The sequence below is a fragment of the Balaenoptera physalus genome, assembly GCF_965194825.1.
Source record: "Balaenoptera physalus genome assembly, chromosome: 7".
In the NCBI taxonomy this organism is placed as follows: Eukaryota; Metazoa; Chordata; class Mammalia; order Artiodactyla; family Balaenopteridae; genus Balaenoptera; species Balaenoptera physalus.
In genome coordinates, this window is record NC_138886.1 from 108,012,811 (window position 1) to 108,026,904 (window position 14,094).

The following is a 14,094-nucleotide window of genomic DNA, read 5'->3' on the forward strand; positions in this document are numbered from 1 at the left end:
TCACAACTGAGGAAGCTGAATTTTAGAGAGGATAAGTGACTTGCTCAAGGTCACACGGTGCCTCAGTGATCGTTCAGGGCTAGAGGTCCCCCCGCCTGCCCTGCCTGTCCATCCTTCCCACCCCACTTCCCCCCTCCACCACCACTTGCATTTACAGGAATGCCCCAGGCCCCAGTGCTGGACATCAATTGATTTCCTCCTCTTGGTTTTAGAAGGACAGGTTTGGAAACAGAGCATCCAACCATTAAGCCCTGGATGATTTTTTTTTTTATTCGGAAGAAAAAGGGTTCCATACCCGGAGTGGGTTCCATACACAGACCATGGGTGGTGAGCGCTATGCACACACCTGCAACGTGAAGCCTGAGGTCTGGCGGGCAGTTATCTTGGTTCAGGTTTGGCCTCGGGCTCACTGCTTCCTCCCGGAGCCTGGTGATTTAGCGTGTCCTGGTAATTTTGGGTCATGAACTGGGTGCTGGCTTCAGGTTCGCCCAGGTGGAAGCGGCTCAGAAATCTGTCCATTTTCCAAGAGCCTGGAAGGACAAACAGACCACAGGGAAGTAGTGAGAGAGAACCGTGGACTTCAGAGCTGGAAGGGGCCTGAGAGGGAGGCCAGCTCTGGAGAGCGGAGAGAGCAGGAGGCGGCCGTGGCCATTGGGCTGAGGGCAGCAGATGCCTGGGGGTGCCCTCTGGCTCCTGGCTGCAGGGGCAGCCTCTGGACGTTAGCAGCATCTGGGAAGGACGCTTTCCGGAGGACAACGGGGATGGCCTTTGGTCGGTTTCTCCAGGCCTTTATTTGGTAGAACTCTGCCTTCTCACTTGTACGCAGAAAGGAAATGCCCAGTCAGGTTGGCTGCCCACTTTCTCCACCCATCCCTCTTTTCCTGCAGGCTCTCCTGACTGAGGCCTGAATGCTTCTTTTCTTCATACCTGGTCAGCCCAGTTGCCGGGGCTGAGCTCGGCAGAAGTGTCTATGCCGTTCTTCCAATGTCCTCCCCAGAAGCCCGGCCACCTCCCCCGGAGTCCCAGGAGACCTTGTGCGACAGGGTTCCTTCCCTGGCTGTGGCCGAGGTGAGAGGCACGGCGCACGGCCAGGCTGCTTCTCCCTGCCCTGGGGACCTGGATCCAGGAGGGGAGCCGAGTGTGGGCGAGACGTTCCCGGTCTGGACCCTGGGGAAGTCCAGTGGGTGCCCAGGTCAGAGGGGGCCTCCTCAGGGGGAGAGAGCACAGGGGCATAGGGGTAGGTGCATCTTCTGGGACAAGTGTGAACAGGCCTAGCAGCAGGGCAAGGAGAGAGAGGCCCCAGGCACGGGGTGGGGGAGGCTGAGGGAGGTGGTCAGAGGCATATCCCCATGCTCTTGTTTCCCAAACCCTGGGCCTCAGGCACCCTCGGTGGATGGTTGCCAGATAAAATACAGGTTGCCCAGTTCAACTTGAATTTCAGAGGAGCAACGAATACTCTGTTAGTGTAAGTATGTCCCACACATTGCCTGGGTCATACTTATACTAGCAAATTGAATTGGGCATCCTGTATTTATTTATTTATTTATTTATTTACCACCATCACTGCCCACCCCCCATTTTTTTTCCCCTAAAATCTAGCAGCCTTCCCTGGCTGGAGGGAGTACTAGGGGTAGAGCCTGCCTGGAGCAGAGCTAGACAGTGGCTGATATAGCCTGAACCAATGGAGAACAGTAATCTCTAACTCACGGAGTGTAGGTGGTGAGGGGCCGGCAGCCTAGATTCCTCCCTGAGCCGCCCTTTTACCCACCTGTGGTCCTTGGTCTGCACCCACCTCTATTTTTAGCAATGAAGAAGGCAAGTCCCCTCTACCTGCCACCCCCCTGCCACGCCCCCAGCTGTTTGCATTTCAAAGATGGTCTCAAGAAGAGGACAATTTTTAAACCAAAGAAACAAAACATTGATAATAATAATAATAATAGCAATAACACTGATATAGTGCTTCCCATGTGCCAGGCACAGTTCTAGGAACTCTACACATATTCATTTAATCCTCACGAGGGGAGACTATTTTTATTCCTAGTGCACAGATGGGATGGTGGTGCTGAGGGTGCCTGAGGCCCAGGGTTTGGGAAACAGGACCAGGTTCTGGTGAGGAAGCTTCTCAGGGGCACGGATGGGGGAGAGGACCTCTACGGGTTCCCTCAAGTCTTATCTGGCTGTAATTGTGAATGTGATTGTGCATTCAAATTGGGCCTTTGAGGGCCTAGAAAATAGGTGCTTCGAGAGTTCTCTTGGGGGAAGGGCTGCATGGGATGGGCTGCTGCTGGGCTGTAGGACCCAATGCTGGGGGTTTTCCACTAGGATGGGAGGGAGGGAGGGAGAAAGGAGGGAGCAGGTACTCGCCTGGCTGTGGTCTTTGCACCCAGGGCACCCAGCGGGCTGGAAAAGAATTGTAGTAACATGACCCTGGGAAAGTGTGTGTGTGTGTGTGTATGTGTGTGCACACGTGTGTGTGCATGCTTGTATATGTGCGTGTGTGTGTGCCTGCACGCCAAGGAAAAGGTCATGGGTGAACTGGTGCATGGCGGGCACGGGGACAAGGGGGCCTTCCCCACGGAGCAGGGCAGGAAGGAACCGGGTGGCCGGGAGGGAATTGAAACTCATCACGAGATCAGAGCAAGTTGACGGAAAGAAATCCCCTGCACCCAGGGAGACCTTGCTCCCCTCTCCCAGCAGTCTGCTCTCTTAATTGAGCTAGGAGTGCCCTGGGGGCCTTGCAGCTTCTTCCGGGTCCCATTTCCGACAACGCTGGGGTCCTTGGGCTTCTTGGGCAGCTCCGCAAACCCGCCCCATCGCTCAGGAGAGGGGGGCCCAGTGCCGCCTGGCTGCTAGCCTCTGCGGCCTCCTCCCCTGGCTTGGCTGTGACTCCTTACACCTCCGTTTCCTGCCACAGAGGGCAAGAGGAACTGACCCTGTGCAAGTTCTAGAAGGAAGAGGGGTGAGTCAGGCCCTCAGGGCTGTGTGGGGAGAAATGAGGAGTTTGGAGACCGTGGCTTCTGCGGTCACCGCTTTCTGTGGAAAGCCCCATCCTGTATGGCACTGCTCGGTTCCCTGGGCTGCAGGGGGGCTGCTGCCGTGCAGGAAGAGGGCGGCACTGCTGCCTGTGCTCGGGCCGCTCCCCTTGGACCCTGGACCCACCCTGGATGGACTCTTCCTGGGATGAGGGGAGGGGTGGTGAGTCCACTTCAAAGGCCTCTGTGGCAGGAGGCCTCCGGCCACAGGGAGAAAGGAGCAGGGTGTCTCCTGGGCCAGTGGCTGGAACACAGAGGCCTGGGCTCCTCAGGACGGGGTTGCCACATATGATGTGCAGGTGGGTCCCTGCACAAACCTAGGGGGTGCTGCTTCCATCCAGCTAAACCATACGCAGAGGCCGTTTGCTCACTTACTGGTCGGTACCGATGGGGAAGATGTTAGAGGTTAGAGATGTTCCAGACCTGGGCCCGGAGGCGGGGAGCAGGGAAGGTTAGGTCACCTCGTCTAAAGCCGTGGGGAGGGGGTGTTCTGAGCCTGATCTCTACGAGACACTGGGAGGGGGTGAATGACCCCTGCCATCCACAACTGGGAGAGGGGCTTCAGAGAGACTCATCCTCTGAGTGTGAGTCCTGGGGACTGCAAGGCTGGAATGTTCGGGAATGGCCCTGGGGCATCTCCTGACAGTTCATCTCTTCACCCCCAGCCTCCCAAGTCTGTGGGGCAGGCTTACCACTGCTTGGGAGTGGCTCGGCACATGGGCTGGACCACCCCCATTGGGCCTATCAAGGTTAAGAGGCAGCCAAGAGACTGAGAAAGGGATGCTATACCCAGTCTAGCAACCCCCAGCCACCCCAGGATCCGGGAGAACTGGGTAGACAGCACCTGGGCTAGAATTCAGAAGCTCTGAGCTGGAGGGAAATCTCAGACCCTGGGATCCAGGCCCCCCAACACTGACAGCTGCTTCCGGGGTCTGCCAGGCGTGGGGGAGGGTGGCTTTATCCAGGCGCCACTCCTGCCCTCTATGAGTTTATAATATAGGACGATTAACAACGGACTAATAACAAGCTAGGCCTTCGCAGGGTGGCCTCAGCCAGCGGCACAGGGGGCAGCCCTGGCAGACGAGGTCCTATCCCCGCAGTGGTCCTGGAGTCTCTCCAGCAGGCCTGCTCTTAAGACTTCCAACAGCACAGGACAGAGTTCCCTTGTGTCCTTGCTCCCACCTGACTTGTCATCTGGTCCTCAGTGGGCCCTCAAGTGTCCCCCTCTCGCTGGGAGGGAGGCCCCCATTTCGGTGGGCTGGGAACAAAGGGTGGGGTTCTAAGGCTTCGGATGGGCCCCCTCAGCCTCTGCTGGGACTCACGGTGCCTGGCACCTGGCTTGGAGCTGCCCTGTCACCCCAGGCCGGGAGCTGCGTCTAACCAAGGCAGCCACCCTCTTCCCTGCCCTCCCCTTGCCCTCCCCCTGTGCAGGGACACAAGTGCTTCCTGGCAGGGGACAGTGGCCCTGAAGAAAAGATAAAAATTGAACACCAGCCTAATAAGCGTCCCACTGAGCGCCCGGCTCAGGTCTGTAATTTGTCTGGCTCTTCATGGGGCTGGCTGCGGTCATGGGAGTGCTGATGCCTTTCTGCTGAGATTAATGATGTCCTGGCGGTGGTGGGCGGGAGGCCCGAGCCTTTTATTTTTTGTGCCATTAAATGACATCCAGAGACTTCCACTCAGGAGCTGAAAAGCCCTCGTTCCATCACATCCAATTACTTCTGGAGAATATTTGCTGAGGGGCTGATCCCGCTGGCTTGAGAGGCTTGGGGCTGAGGGGACCACTTTGACTTTGGCGGGGGTGAGAGGGGGTGATGCCAGGGGGATTTTCCGAGGTGGGGAGGGGTTACCCCCGGCTCCTCTGGAGAGGGGAACCCAGGAACCCAGGAGAGCGGAAGTGCAACTCCTAACTATCCAGTGAGTGGATCACCCAGGCCTCCTCCCTCCGCCCTGTGGCTGAGGGCAGGGGTGGGGAAGGGAGCGAGAAGAGTGGAGACTCGAAACGGTCCATTTAGCCCCCAGTTATCAATTCCAGCGTTTGGTGGTGGTGACGGCTGGCTGGAGTTGCGGGTGAAATTTGGGGATTATCTGTGGTTTCCCGATGATCTGTTCCATACAGCTTTGGGCAGTTGATGTTGGGCTCAACTGGGGCATGTTCTGGAAGAGGGTTGCCTGGGGCCTGTGGAGATGGCAGGCGGTTCCTAGCCAGGGCGCCTGTCTGAGAGCTGCCCAGGATGGCCCCATCTGGGCTGCTGCCAGGCCCCCAGTTCTACCCGCTCTGCCAGGTGGGTGGGGCCCTTCGGAGGCAGAAGAGGGCTGCCTGACACAAGCCCACACAGTGACTCAGGGGCTGGGCCCCGGGGCTCCTGGGGCCTGGCCAGGTGAACCACCATGGGAGGTCATGGGGGGCGGGAGAGGGGCTGTTTGGCAGTGGACTGTGTGTGTTTGTGTCTGTGTGTGTTGTGTGTGTTTGGGTTGGGCTGGTCTCCAGGCAGGGCCCCCTTCCCTGCTGCTTGGCCTGCACTGTGTCTCCCCTCACTGCCACCAGGCCTGGTGGATTTCCTCCCAGCCTCGGTCCCTCCGCATGATGCCTCCTACTGTTGACGCTGCTTGGAGCTCAGCTGCCTTCATGCCCTCGGCCCGTGCTTTCAAACATTTCCCCACGGCGCCCCTTATCTCAATCACCCACGGTGCCCCTGAGGCCTTTAGATGCCACAAGCAGGACTTCAACCCCGCTGTGTGGCAAGTCTCCGCCTGTCCCTCCTCTCTGACCCCTGTGGGTGGGTGGCTCGCCCAGAAGCTGTTCAGTTCAGCTGCCTGTGGTGCTGGGGAGCGGATTCTGGCCGCCTGGTCCGGAGCCCAGGGACCCTCCTCTGCCCGCCCCCCCCATCCCATTCTGCAAGGAGCAGTCCCTCTGCAGGTCCCCGAGGCCAGCCTGGTGAGGCGAGACCGAGCCTGGCGTGGCCTGTTAGCTCCCCTGGCTCTGTGGCACGGTTCTGGGCTCACTCACGGCCTCGGAGAGGCTTCTGGATCGAGCTGTGGCACGGAGGGGATTCCCCGGGCTCACCCTTTAGCGGCGCGACGCCGGCTCGTGACCCCCCTGGGCGAGGCGGCTGAGACGTGGCATGGCACAGACCACAGCTCCCGGGACCTGTGGTCCCCATGCGGCCCTGGGCCACAGCCCTCCTCCAGGGGAGGGGTGTGTGGGTGCATCACTGAGGACACCCAAGGCAGTGGGACGGCTTTGCTCCCTCTCGGTCCCCACACCAGGGCCCAGAAGTCTGGTGATCGGGGTTGGGGGAGAGGGAATGTGGGTGAACGGCTGCAAAGAGCCTTGCCCCGGAAAGCAGAAGGAAGTGAACTTGCTATTAACTGCAGACCCTCGGTCGGCCAAGCCACTCACTGTTCTGGGCTCCGGTCTCCTCCTTTGCCCGGGGGGACGATGGCCGCTGTGCTGCCCACCCCACGTGGTCGGGCAAGGGGCAGGTCCAGGAGGGGCAGGGCAGGCTGGCGGAGAGGCTGGGTGTACGCGGCCCCGCTGGCTTGGCGTTGGGACAGGGAGGGTGTGGACACCGAAATTGTCATTTGCGGGCACGGTGCTCACAGAAGCGGCTGCCTATGCAGGTGTTAAAGGAACTTGACCGTGAGGTGTGTTTGTGAATGTGGGGTGTGAGCATGTGCAGATCCGTGTGTGTGTGTGTGAATGGGCGTACGTGGGTGTATCCCCTATACAAACACACTCATTGATTCAAAGTCCACAATGGGGGACGTCCCTGGCGGTCCAGTGGTTAAGGCTTCGCCTTCTAGTGCAGGGGGTGCGGGTTCGATCCCTGGTCGGGGAGCTAAGATCCCACATGCCTCGGGGCCAAAAACCAGAAAACAAAACAGAAGCAATATTGTAACAAATTCAATAAAGACTTTAAAAATGGTCCACATCAAAAAAATCTTTAAAAAACAAAAAATAAAGTCCAAAGTGGGCTGAGCCCAGAAACAGGTGGCAAAAAAGGGAACGTAAGACCAGAGGTGAGCTCGGGGACTTCCCTGGTGGTCCAGTGGTAAAGAATCCGCCTTCTAGTGCAGGGGACGCAGGTTTGATCCCTGGTCAGGGAGCCCGCGTGCCACAACTAGAGAGAAGCCCTCATGCCGCAACGAAGAGCCTGCGTGCCGCGATGAAAGATTCCGCGTGCCACAACTGACTCGATGCAGCCAAACAAATAAAAATAAATAAATACTAAAAAAACAAAAAAAAGACAGAGGTGAGCTCTTCCCTCAAGGAATCTCTCTAGTTTCATGGTGGAAGTGGGACCCAGGCAAGAGAAAAATGTAAAGAAATACAGAAGAGAGAAAAGCAGGTGACGGAGGGCATACAACAGGGTGTTTTGTGAGCCTGTGAGAGGAGCAGGAGAGGGCAGGGTAGGGTCACCGACTGAGAGAAGGTGGCCCTGTGAGGTAATTTTGAAAGGCGCCACAGACTGGTGTCCTGAAGGTGGGAAGGCTGTCCCGGTTTGGGGGAAGGGGGAAAACGTTCTGCCCAGGTCGGCTGGCAGAAGCAAATCAACTGTTGAGTGAGAAGGTGGGCAGGTTGACGTGAAGGAAGAAGCAAGAGTCAGTGGGCACCCTGGCAGCGTGTGGTCCAGAAGGGTGTGAACCAACGCAGTGAGTGTGGGCCCTCTTCAGACATGGCCCCTCAAAACATTCGGCTGGTTCCTCTAGAACCTGGAAGTCTAGAGGACAAATCCAAGGCTGCTGTGAGGAAGATGTGTAGAGAAACCATCGTGAATCCCAGATGAGCCCAGAGGCCTGATTCTAGGCTTTGGGTGGGGGTGGGGGGATTAGGCATGGGGGAGGGGAGTTAACCTGGAGGTCGAGGGTGCAAGTCCAGTGTATTACAGGCCCGAGATAATGCCAGCTCCAAATTTGGGAAGGTGAAGTGTCGCCTTTGGGACAAATGTCAGTGAAACTGGGCCAGCCCTTGTCAGAGGGCACCAGTTCACGTTCTGTCGGCTTCAGTGTTCTCCCCCATTTGGGATGTGGTCATGCTTAAGCTATGTGACTATCTCCCTCCACTCTCTCTGTGAGCTCCTAGTATCTGCAGAGCTACACCAGGTGACTCCATACATCCACGGCAGCAGGGATGTATTTCTGTACCCATAGCACCTAGAAGGGGCCTCACACATACTTGACACTTAACGTCATCTGAATGAACGCAGAGGGCATTGGTGAATCATGCCAAGCGTGGTGGGGAAAATGGCACAGGGAGGAAGGAGCTGTGGATTTGAATGGCAGGATTTTATAAACTAGGAGCGAGGTAGCTCCAAATCCTCTTCCAAGGTCCCTGCTGTGGTCCCGGTGGCCCCGTATCTGATCGAAGACCTCTACTCAAAAGCGTGTGGGGTTGGTAGGGTGAGTCACACCCTAATTTGTCTGGCAGAACTCGAAGGTGTGAGAGCTCGGTGAGCTGGGAGCAAATCTGTTCAGGGTCATTCACTGGTAGACCAATTAGTCCAACCCCTAGTCTTGATGATGGAGAAATGGAGGCCCAGAGATGTGAGGTGGCTTGCCCAAGGTCACATGGTGAGAGTTTGAATGTCAAGATCTTCCATTTGCTGACCCCTTGTATGTCATCCTGGGGAATCCTGGAGAGGGTTTCAGCCCCCGGTTCTGAGCAATTCCACCTCCCCCACCCCGACCCCCAACACAGTCATACAAGTTCAATGAGAATGATCTCATGCTCCCTTCTCATCCTAAACTTGTCATACACGACTCAGTCCCAGAGAGAGAGGCAACCCCACAGGACTGGGTCAAGTTAACCATCCTCCATGGGTGCCCTTCTAGCTGGGCTCCTGCATACTGACCTCTCCCCTCCAGTCTCTGGACGTCGTTCCTGCTCGTGCATCCAGGGGTCACCTAACCAAGGCTGGCCATGGCACGCATACCCTGGGACTCCCCACCTCCCTCCATGGGAAGAAAACTAGATCAAAGTAAGCCCCAGGGTCCATATTTCTTTTCAGGGCTCCTCATCCTGGCCTCCTGAGTGCTGGTCCAGCCTGGGGCACCTGGAGACCCCCAGCACCGTGCAGGTGCTTCAGAGACTGCCAAGGCCTTTGGAATTCTGCCATTGCGCATAGGCTGCTTCTGCGGTTACAGTCGCCCCTTGGGTTCATCCACATCACACGTCTCTAGGCCTCTGGGGGCCTCCTGTCCTCTCGCTCTGGTCCATCCTGCCTACCACTCCAGCGCCGTCATCTCTAAAGATTGGCTTTTGCATGTTACTTCTCCCATGGGCAATCTCCAGCAGCTCTCCAGGGCACCCACCAAAGTCACACCTGTGCCGAGCTTCTGAGATCCTCCACAGCCTTCTCCCACTTTCTCCTTTCATAACCATCACAGGGGGCCTCCTTCTCACTTTTTAAAACAATCTTTGCCTCTGCAGTTTCCCCAGCCCAGAGCTCCCTTTTTCCTTCACTCAAGGATTCAAATGTCTTCCTTCTCCAGGACATGGCCCACGCCCGGCCTCCTCCAAGTAGCCTCAGGACCATATGGATTTGTAGATCATCTAGATCCAACCCCTCATTTTCTAGATGAGGAACCTGAGGCCCAGAGACATTAGCTGACTTGCTTAAAAGTCAAATCACTAGCTAGAGACTGGAAATCAACATTTCCTCACCTTGCAGTAAAATACCTTTCACTCTTCCTGGCTGAAGAGGGTGTGTCATCCTGGAGGGAAAGGGATCCTGGGAAGGGACAGGACTGTCCCTAAGTCCACATGATCTCCAGTTGTCCGTACAGCCAGAAACACACAATTAAGTGCTGAATTATACACTGCTCTGCATCATTATTTGTTTCCAAAGGAGACTGTAAGCCCCTTGAAGGCAGGGAACTTTCCCTGTGCCCTGGATTGTGTTCTCTCCAAAGCCCTTAGTACGGGGCACATAGAAGGCGTCACGTGGTATGGCTGGAACCCTGGCCAGAGTTTTCATCTGCGAGAATAATTTTATCATCTCCATTTCTGGCAGCGAACGAAACAGCATGGAAGCCAAAGGGACTCTGCCCAGGGGCAAGTCCGGTTCCTAAGTTTTCATGTAGATGGAAGCGGGGTGGCCGTGGGAGTGCACGACAAACCGTAGTTTGGGCGAAAATCCACAGGGACTAATGATGAGTTTCAGGCCCGATGGGTTTCCAGCTCCCCTGCCTGCTGCTGCTATCATAGGAAAAGCACCCATGGCTCTGGAGGGCGAGCCGTGGCTGGGGTGGAAAAGGTCTCTGGTGCACACACGCCTTTTCCTCCTCTGCCCCTTTCACTGATCCTCCAGGCATCACCTAACGCTCCTTCCCCCTCCATCCCGCCCTCGGTCCTGTGGAGGCGCCTTCAGGGGACTGTTGTGACCCTGACATTTAACGTGGTGCTCGGAGGTACTGCCCTAGTTTATGCGACTCCCACACGTGTGGGGAAGCATCGTGGGCTGAGGTGCTAGTTTCCAGCCCCCGGAGATCACAGTGCTTGGACTGCCAGAAGGGGCTTCATGATGAGACGGGGACCCAGGGAATTGGAGAAATTGATGTTCGCCTGGGCAAGATACGTTTTTCTTTCCTTTCTCTCTTTGTATCCAGACTTGAAAGGGTGTCTTTGGCAGAGCCATTTAAACAGATTTACAGATTGGCAAGGTGCTGGGGGCACCTGGGGAAAGGTTCTCCAGTGGAAATGTTGCACCAACTCCGCTTCTAGGGCAGTCCAGAGCCTCCTGTGATTGGCGGCCCCTGCTCAGCACATCTGAAGGGCTCCATGCTCCCCTCCTCTCCTCCGGGGCCTGGGGCAGTAGGCTTGTAACAGTACCTTGTCCGGCTTCCCCGTGGGTGGAGGTTGGTTAGGGTCACTGGGTAAGAGGAAGTGGCTGATGACACCCACCCACCCTCCTGTCAGCCTGGGGGATGTGCCCTTTGTGCTCTCAAGTTGGCATTTGTGCATTTCACATTCTCTTCCTTCCCTTATCTGTGGGGAGGGAGGTGGGGTGGGTCATAGAGTGCACAGGGATTACTATATTTCCCACTTCCCTGAAGAGAAACCTAAGGCTCAGAGAGGGGGCATGGCCCACACAGGGTCAGGTGAGTCACCTGTGGCATCGGCATTGCAGGAGCCAGGTGTCCTGGGCTCCCCAGCTCCCCAGCTCTGGTAGTAGGAGGACCAAGGCCGAGCAGACTGGGTTCGCCATTGGGAAGCTATGGGAAATAGGTCCTCTGGAGAGTACCAGGGGGGCTGTTCAGAGAAGCCAGTGGAGGGGGCATGGCCAGGGAAGTCTTCACCCCACCACTGAGATGGCACAGAGCAATTAACGACCAATGGAGACAGACCGGCAGGGTGGCATTCCATGGCCCTCTTGCCCAGATCAGACTCAACTATAGGGTGCAGTTACCTGCAGAAGTGGTGTGGGGTAGCTGCCTGCACATGCCATTTGAAACTACTGGGGGAGATGCTTCTCTCTTAGGCTCCAGTTACTCCCTTTGGGACCCTGCCTTATAGATCCACCCACCCCGCTAAAGCCACCATCTAGGACGATGGAACCTGCTTCTAGGGGGAGACCATATCTGATGCCAACATCTCTTTGAAGACACTCATCCCGATTTATTCTCAAGAAACACCACCCTTTGACTCCGCCTCCAAGGCTCATGGGTATGGTCAAGGTCCTGACTTCCCCATGAATGCACGAAGCATACACTTCCACCCCAGAATTCATCCTGGCTTTGAAGGATGGGAAGGCCTTACCTCGAGTTTTGTTTTCTTTAGGAAGGAGAGAGATGGTCTTTCCTTCCTGAAGATAGACGAAGAACTGGTAGCGATGGAAGCCACTTTGTGCTGGTGGGGAAGGAGGCTGGTAGGCTGTGGGTAGAAAAACAAGAGAGGGTGGGCTCCACATCCCACAGTACCCAGGGGTTCCTGGCTATTCTGGGCAGGGGGAAAGAGAATCATTCTTGGTCCTTTTCATGGACCCCTCCTGGGGTCCTAGCTGGGGGCCCACCCACTGCAAACCATTAGGATTTATCTTTGGCAGGATCTCATCTTCAGCAGCTTCATTTAGAAGCACATTATCTGGGGTGGCGGGAGGAGGAGCTGTGGGCTGGTTGAAGGTCTTGGGTGCTGGCCGGGCTCTTGGGCCTTTCTGGGCCAGCGGGTGTTGGCGTTGTCCTCTTTTTGCTTTAGTCTGTCCTGATGGATGTCCTCCCTCAAGAGAAACTCATCTTCCTCTGTGAGTGTTTTTGGCAGGGGATTTTTATTTATTTTTTCAGCATTTCCTTATGAACTCAATCCCCAAAGAAGCCAATTTCTTGGCTGGATCCGGAGGATCTGGAAGTGGTTACGGGGGTGGGTGGGACTCGGTTCAAAGGTTTGATCGTGGAAGCTGTAGGATCTGGGTGCTCGGGGCACCGGGAGCCGACTCAGGCTCTTCCGGAGGAGAATGCCTATCTCCCTTCCTTTCGCTCTTTGTGCGGGAGGTACTCTTTTTCGGGGGAGAAGCGGGGTGGGGACATCTCTCATCCTTCCCCCAAGTCTATGCAGGGCCTTGGGGTTTTGCAGGCCGACTCTCTCGGGCCATTCCAGCTGGGCCTCCTTCCAAGAGTGTGGGCCTCTTCCTCCTCCCCTTTGCTCCCTTCATCTCCCTTTCCAAGGAGCCAAGCGTCTTCCTGGGGGTGGGTGGGGATGAAGCGTTTGCAAGGAGGATGCTGGGGGGAGGGAGTATTGGTACACTGTGGCCACCTCCCTCTCCTGATCGTTAGACAAGAGCCACTTGCTGCTCAAAGCTGTGGAAGCGTTCCTCGTGGTGCACTTCTGGCCACTGGGGCCTCCGGAGTGCCCACAGCCAGGGGAATTCCTGACTATTCATTTCTGCCTATTCGTTTTTGCATTGCAGAGCAGATGTATGTGTGTGTGTGTGTGTGTGTGTGCGCGCGCACGCCCGCAGAATGAGAACAGCACAGGGTGTGCCAGGAGCCATGTGAATTTGTGTGAATTGGGGTCTAGCCTGGGGTGGGTGCAGGTGTTGGCGGAGCTGATGGGCATGGGAGCTGAGGCTGTTTTGGAGGGTCTCTGTCAGCGCGTGCGTACATGTGGGTAAACTGGCGCTTTTTTACAAACACTGCCAACCAGTGAGGGAACTCAGTGGTTCTATGCAGCTGAGGATGTATCCTCGGGGGAGATAAAGACGCAACCCCGTCTTACTAGGGCTTTCCTGAAGAGGTCGCCCTCCAAAAGTAGAGATGAGAGGCATGAGGAGAAAGGGAAGGGGGACACACTTGTTGAGCCACCTCTCAGGGCCAGGTCCTGGCTAAGTGCTTTCCCTGTGACATCTCCCTAATCTTCACCACAACTTGGTAAGGTGGGTGTCACGGCCATTTTCTGGATGAGGAAACTGAGGCTCTGAGAGGTGAAGTCAGGCCGACAGTCAGTGGTGGAGCTGCGCTTTGAATCCAGGCCCATCTGGTGCCCGAGTCCGCGTTGCTTTATGGAACCATGATGCTCGGTTGGTTTTTCTTGCTCAACCCTTTGCCAGAGGCCAGCTCACCACCTGAGAATCCCCTTCAAGTTGAGTGGAGGGCGTGCCCTTGCTGGAGGGATCCCAGAGGGAGGGGAGGTGGGGAGCTGATGGTGAGAATGGGGGTGGGAAGAGGAGGGCATCAGAGAAAAGGGAGGTCCACGCAGCCCCTCGCAGCCACACGGTGGGACTGGGGCAGGGGAACGAGAGAGGGGGCAGAGGGAAGAGAGCTACTTGCCAATCCCATGGAGGGGGGGCGGTTCTGGTTCTGGGTTCTCTCCCAGCAGAGCCCTTCAGGTTACTGTGGGCTCCATCCCTTACTGGTTTTGTGACATGGGGCAGGTGGTTCTGTGCCTCAGTTTCCTTCTCTTTAAAATGGAGATATTGATGGCAGCGACCTTAAAAGACAGTTGTGAAGATAAGATCAGAACGTCCAAGTAAACTCTTGGATGAGCGCTTTGCACACTGTGAAGCGTCCACATAAAGTTGTATTGCTATGATTCTTGTGATCACGCTCATTGCCCTGGCTGGGGGAA

General features: G+C 56.4%; 1 protein-coding gene across 11 annotated transcripts in view; it reads right to left on the reverse strand.

The window, feature by feature from the left end:
* Positions 1 to 244: 244 nt before the first annotated feature.
* The window catches only part of PEBP4 (phosphatidylethanolamine binding protein 4), a 265,326-nt gene continuing 251,476 nt past the window's right edge, over positions 245 to 14,094 (reverse strand). For all 11 annotated transcript variants that reach the window (XM_082470757.1, XM_082470756.1, XM_082470753.1 and 8 more), the window contains 2 exons: positions 11,794 to 11,907; positions 245 to 530 (listed from right to left, as the gene is read on the reverse strand). In XM_082470757.1, the coding sequence (XP_082326883.1) occupies positions 379 to 530; positions 11,794 to 11,907 (266 nt within the window). In that variant the 3' untranslated portion in view covers positions 245 to 378. The remainder of the gene's footprint in view (positions 531 to 11,793; positions 11,908 to 14,094) is intronic.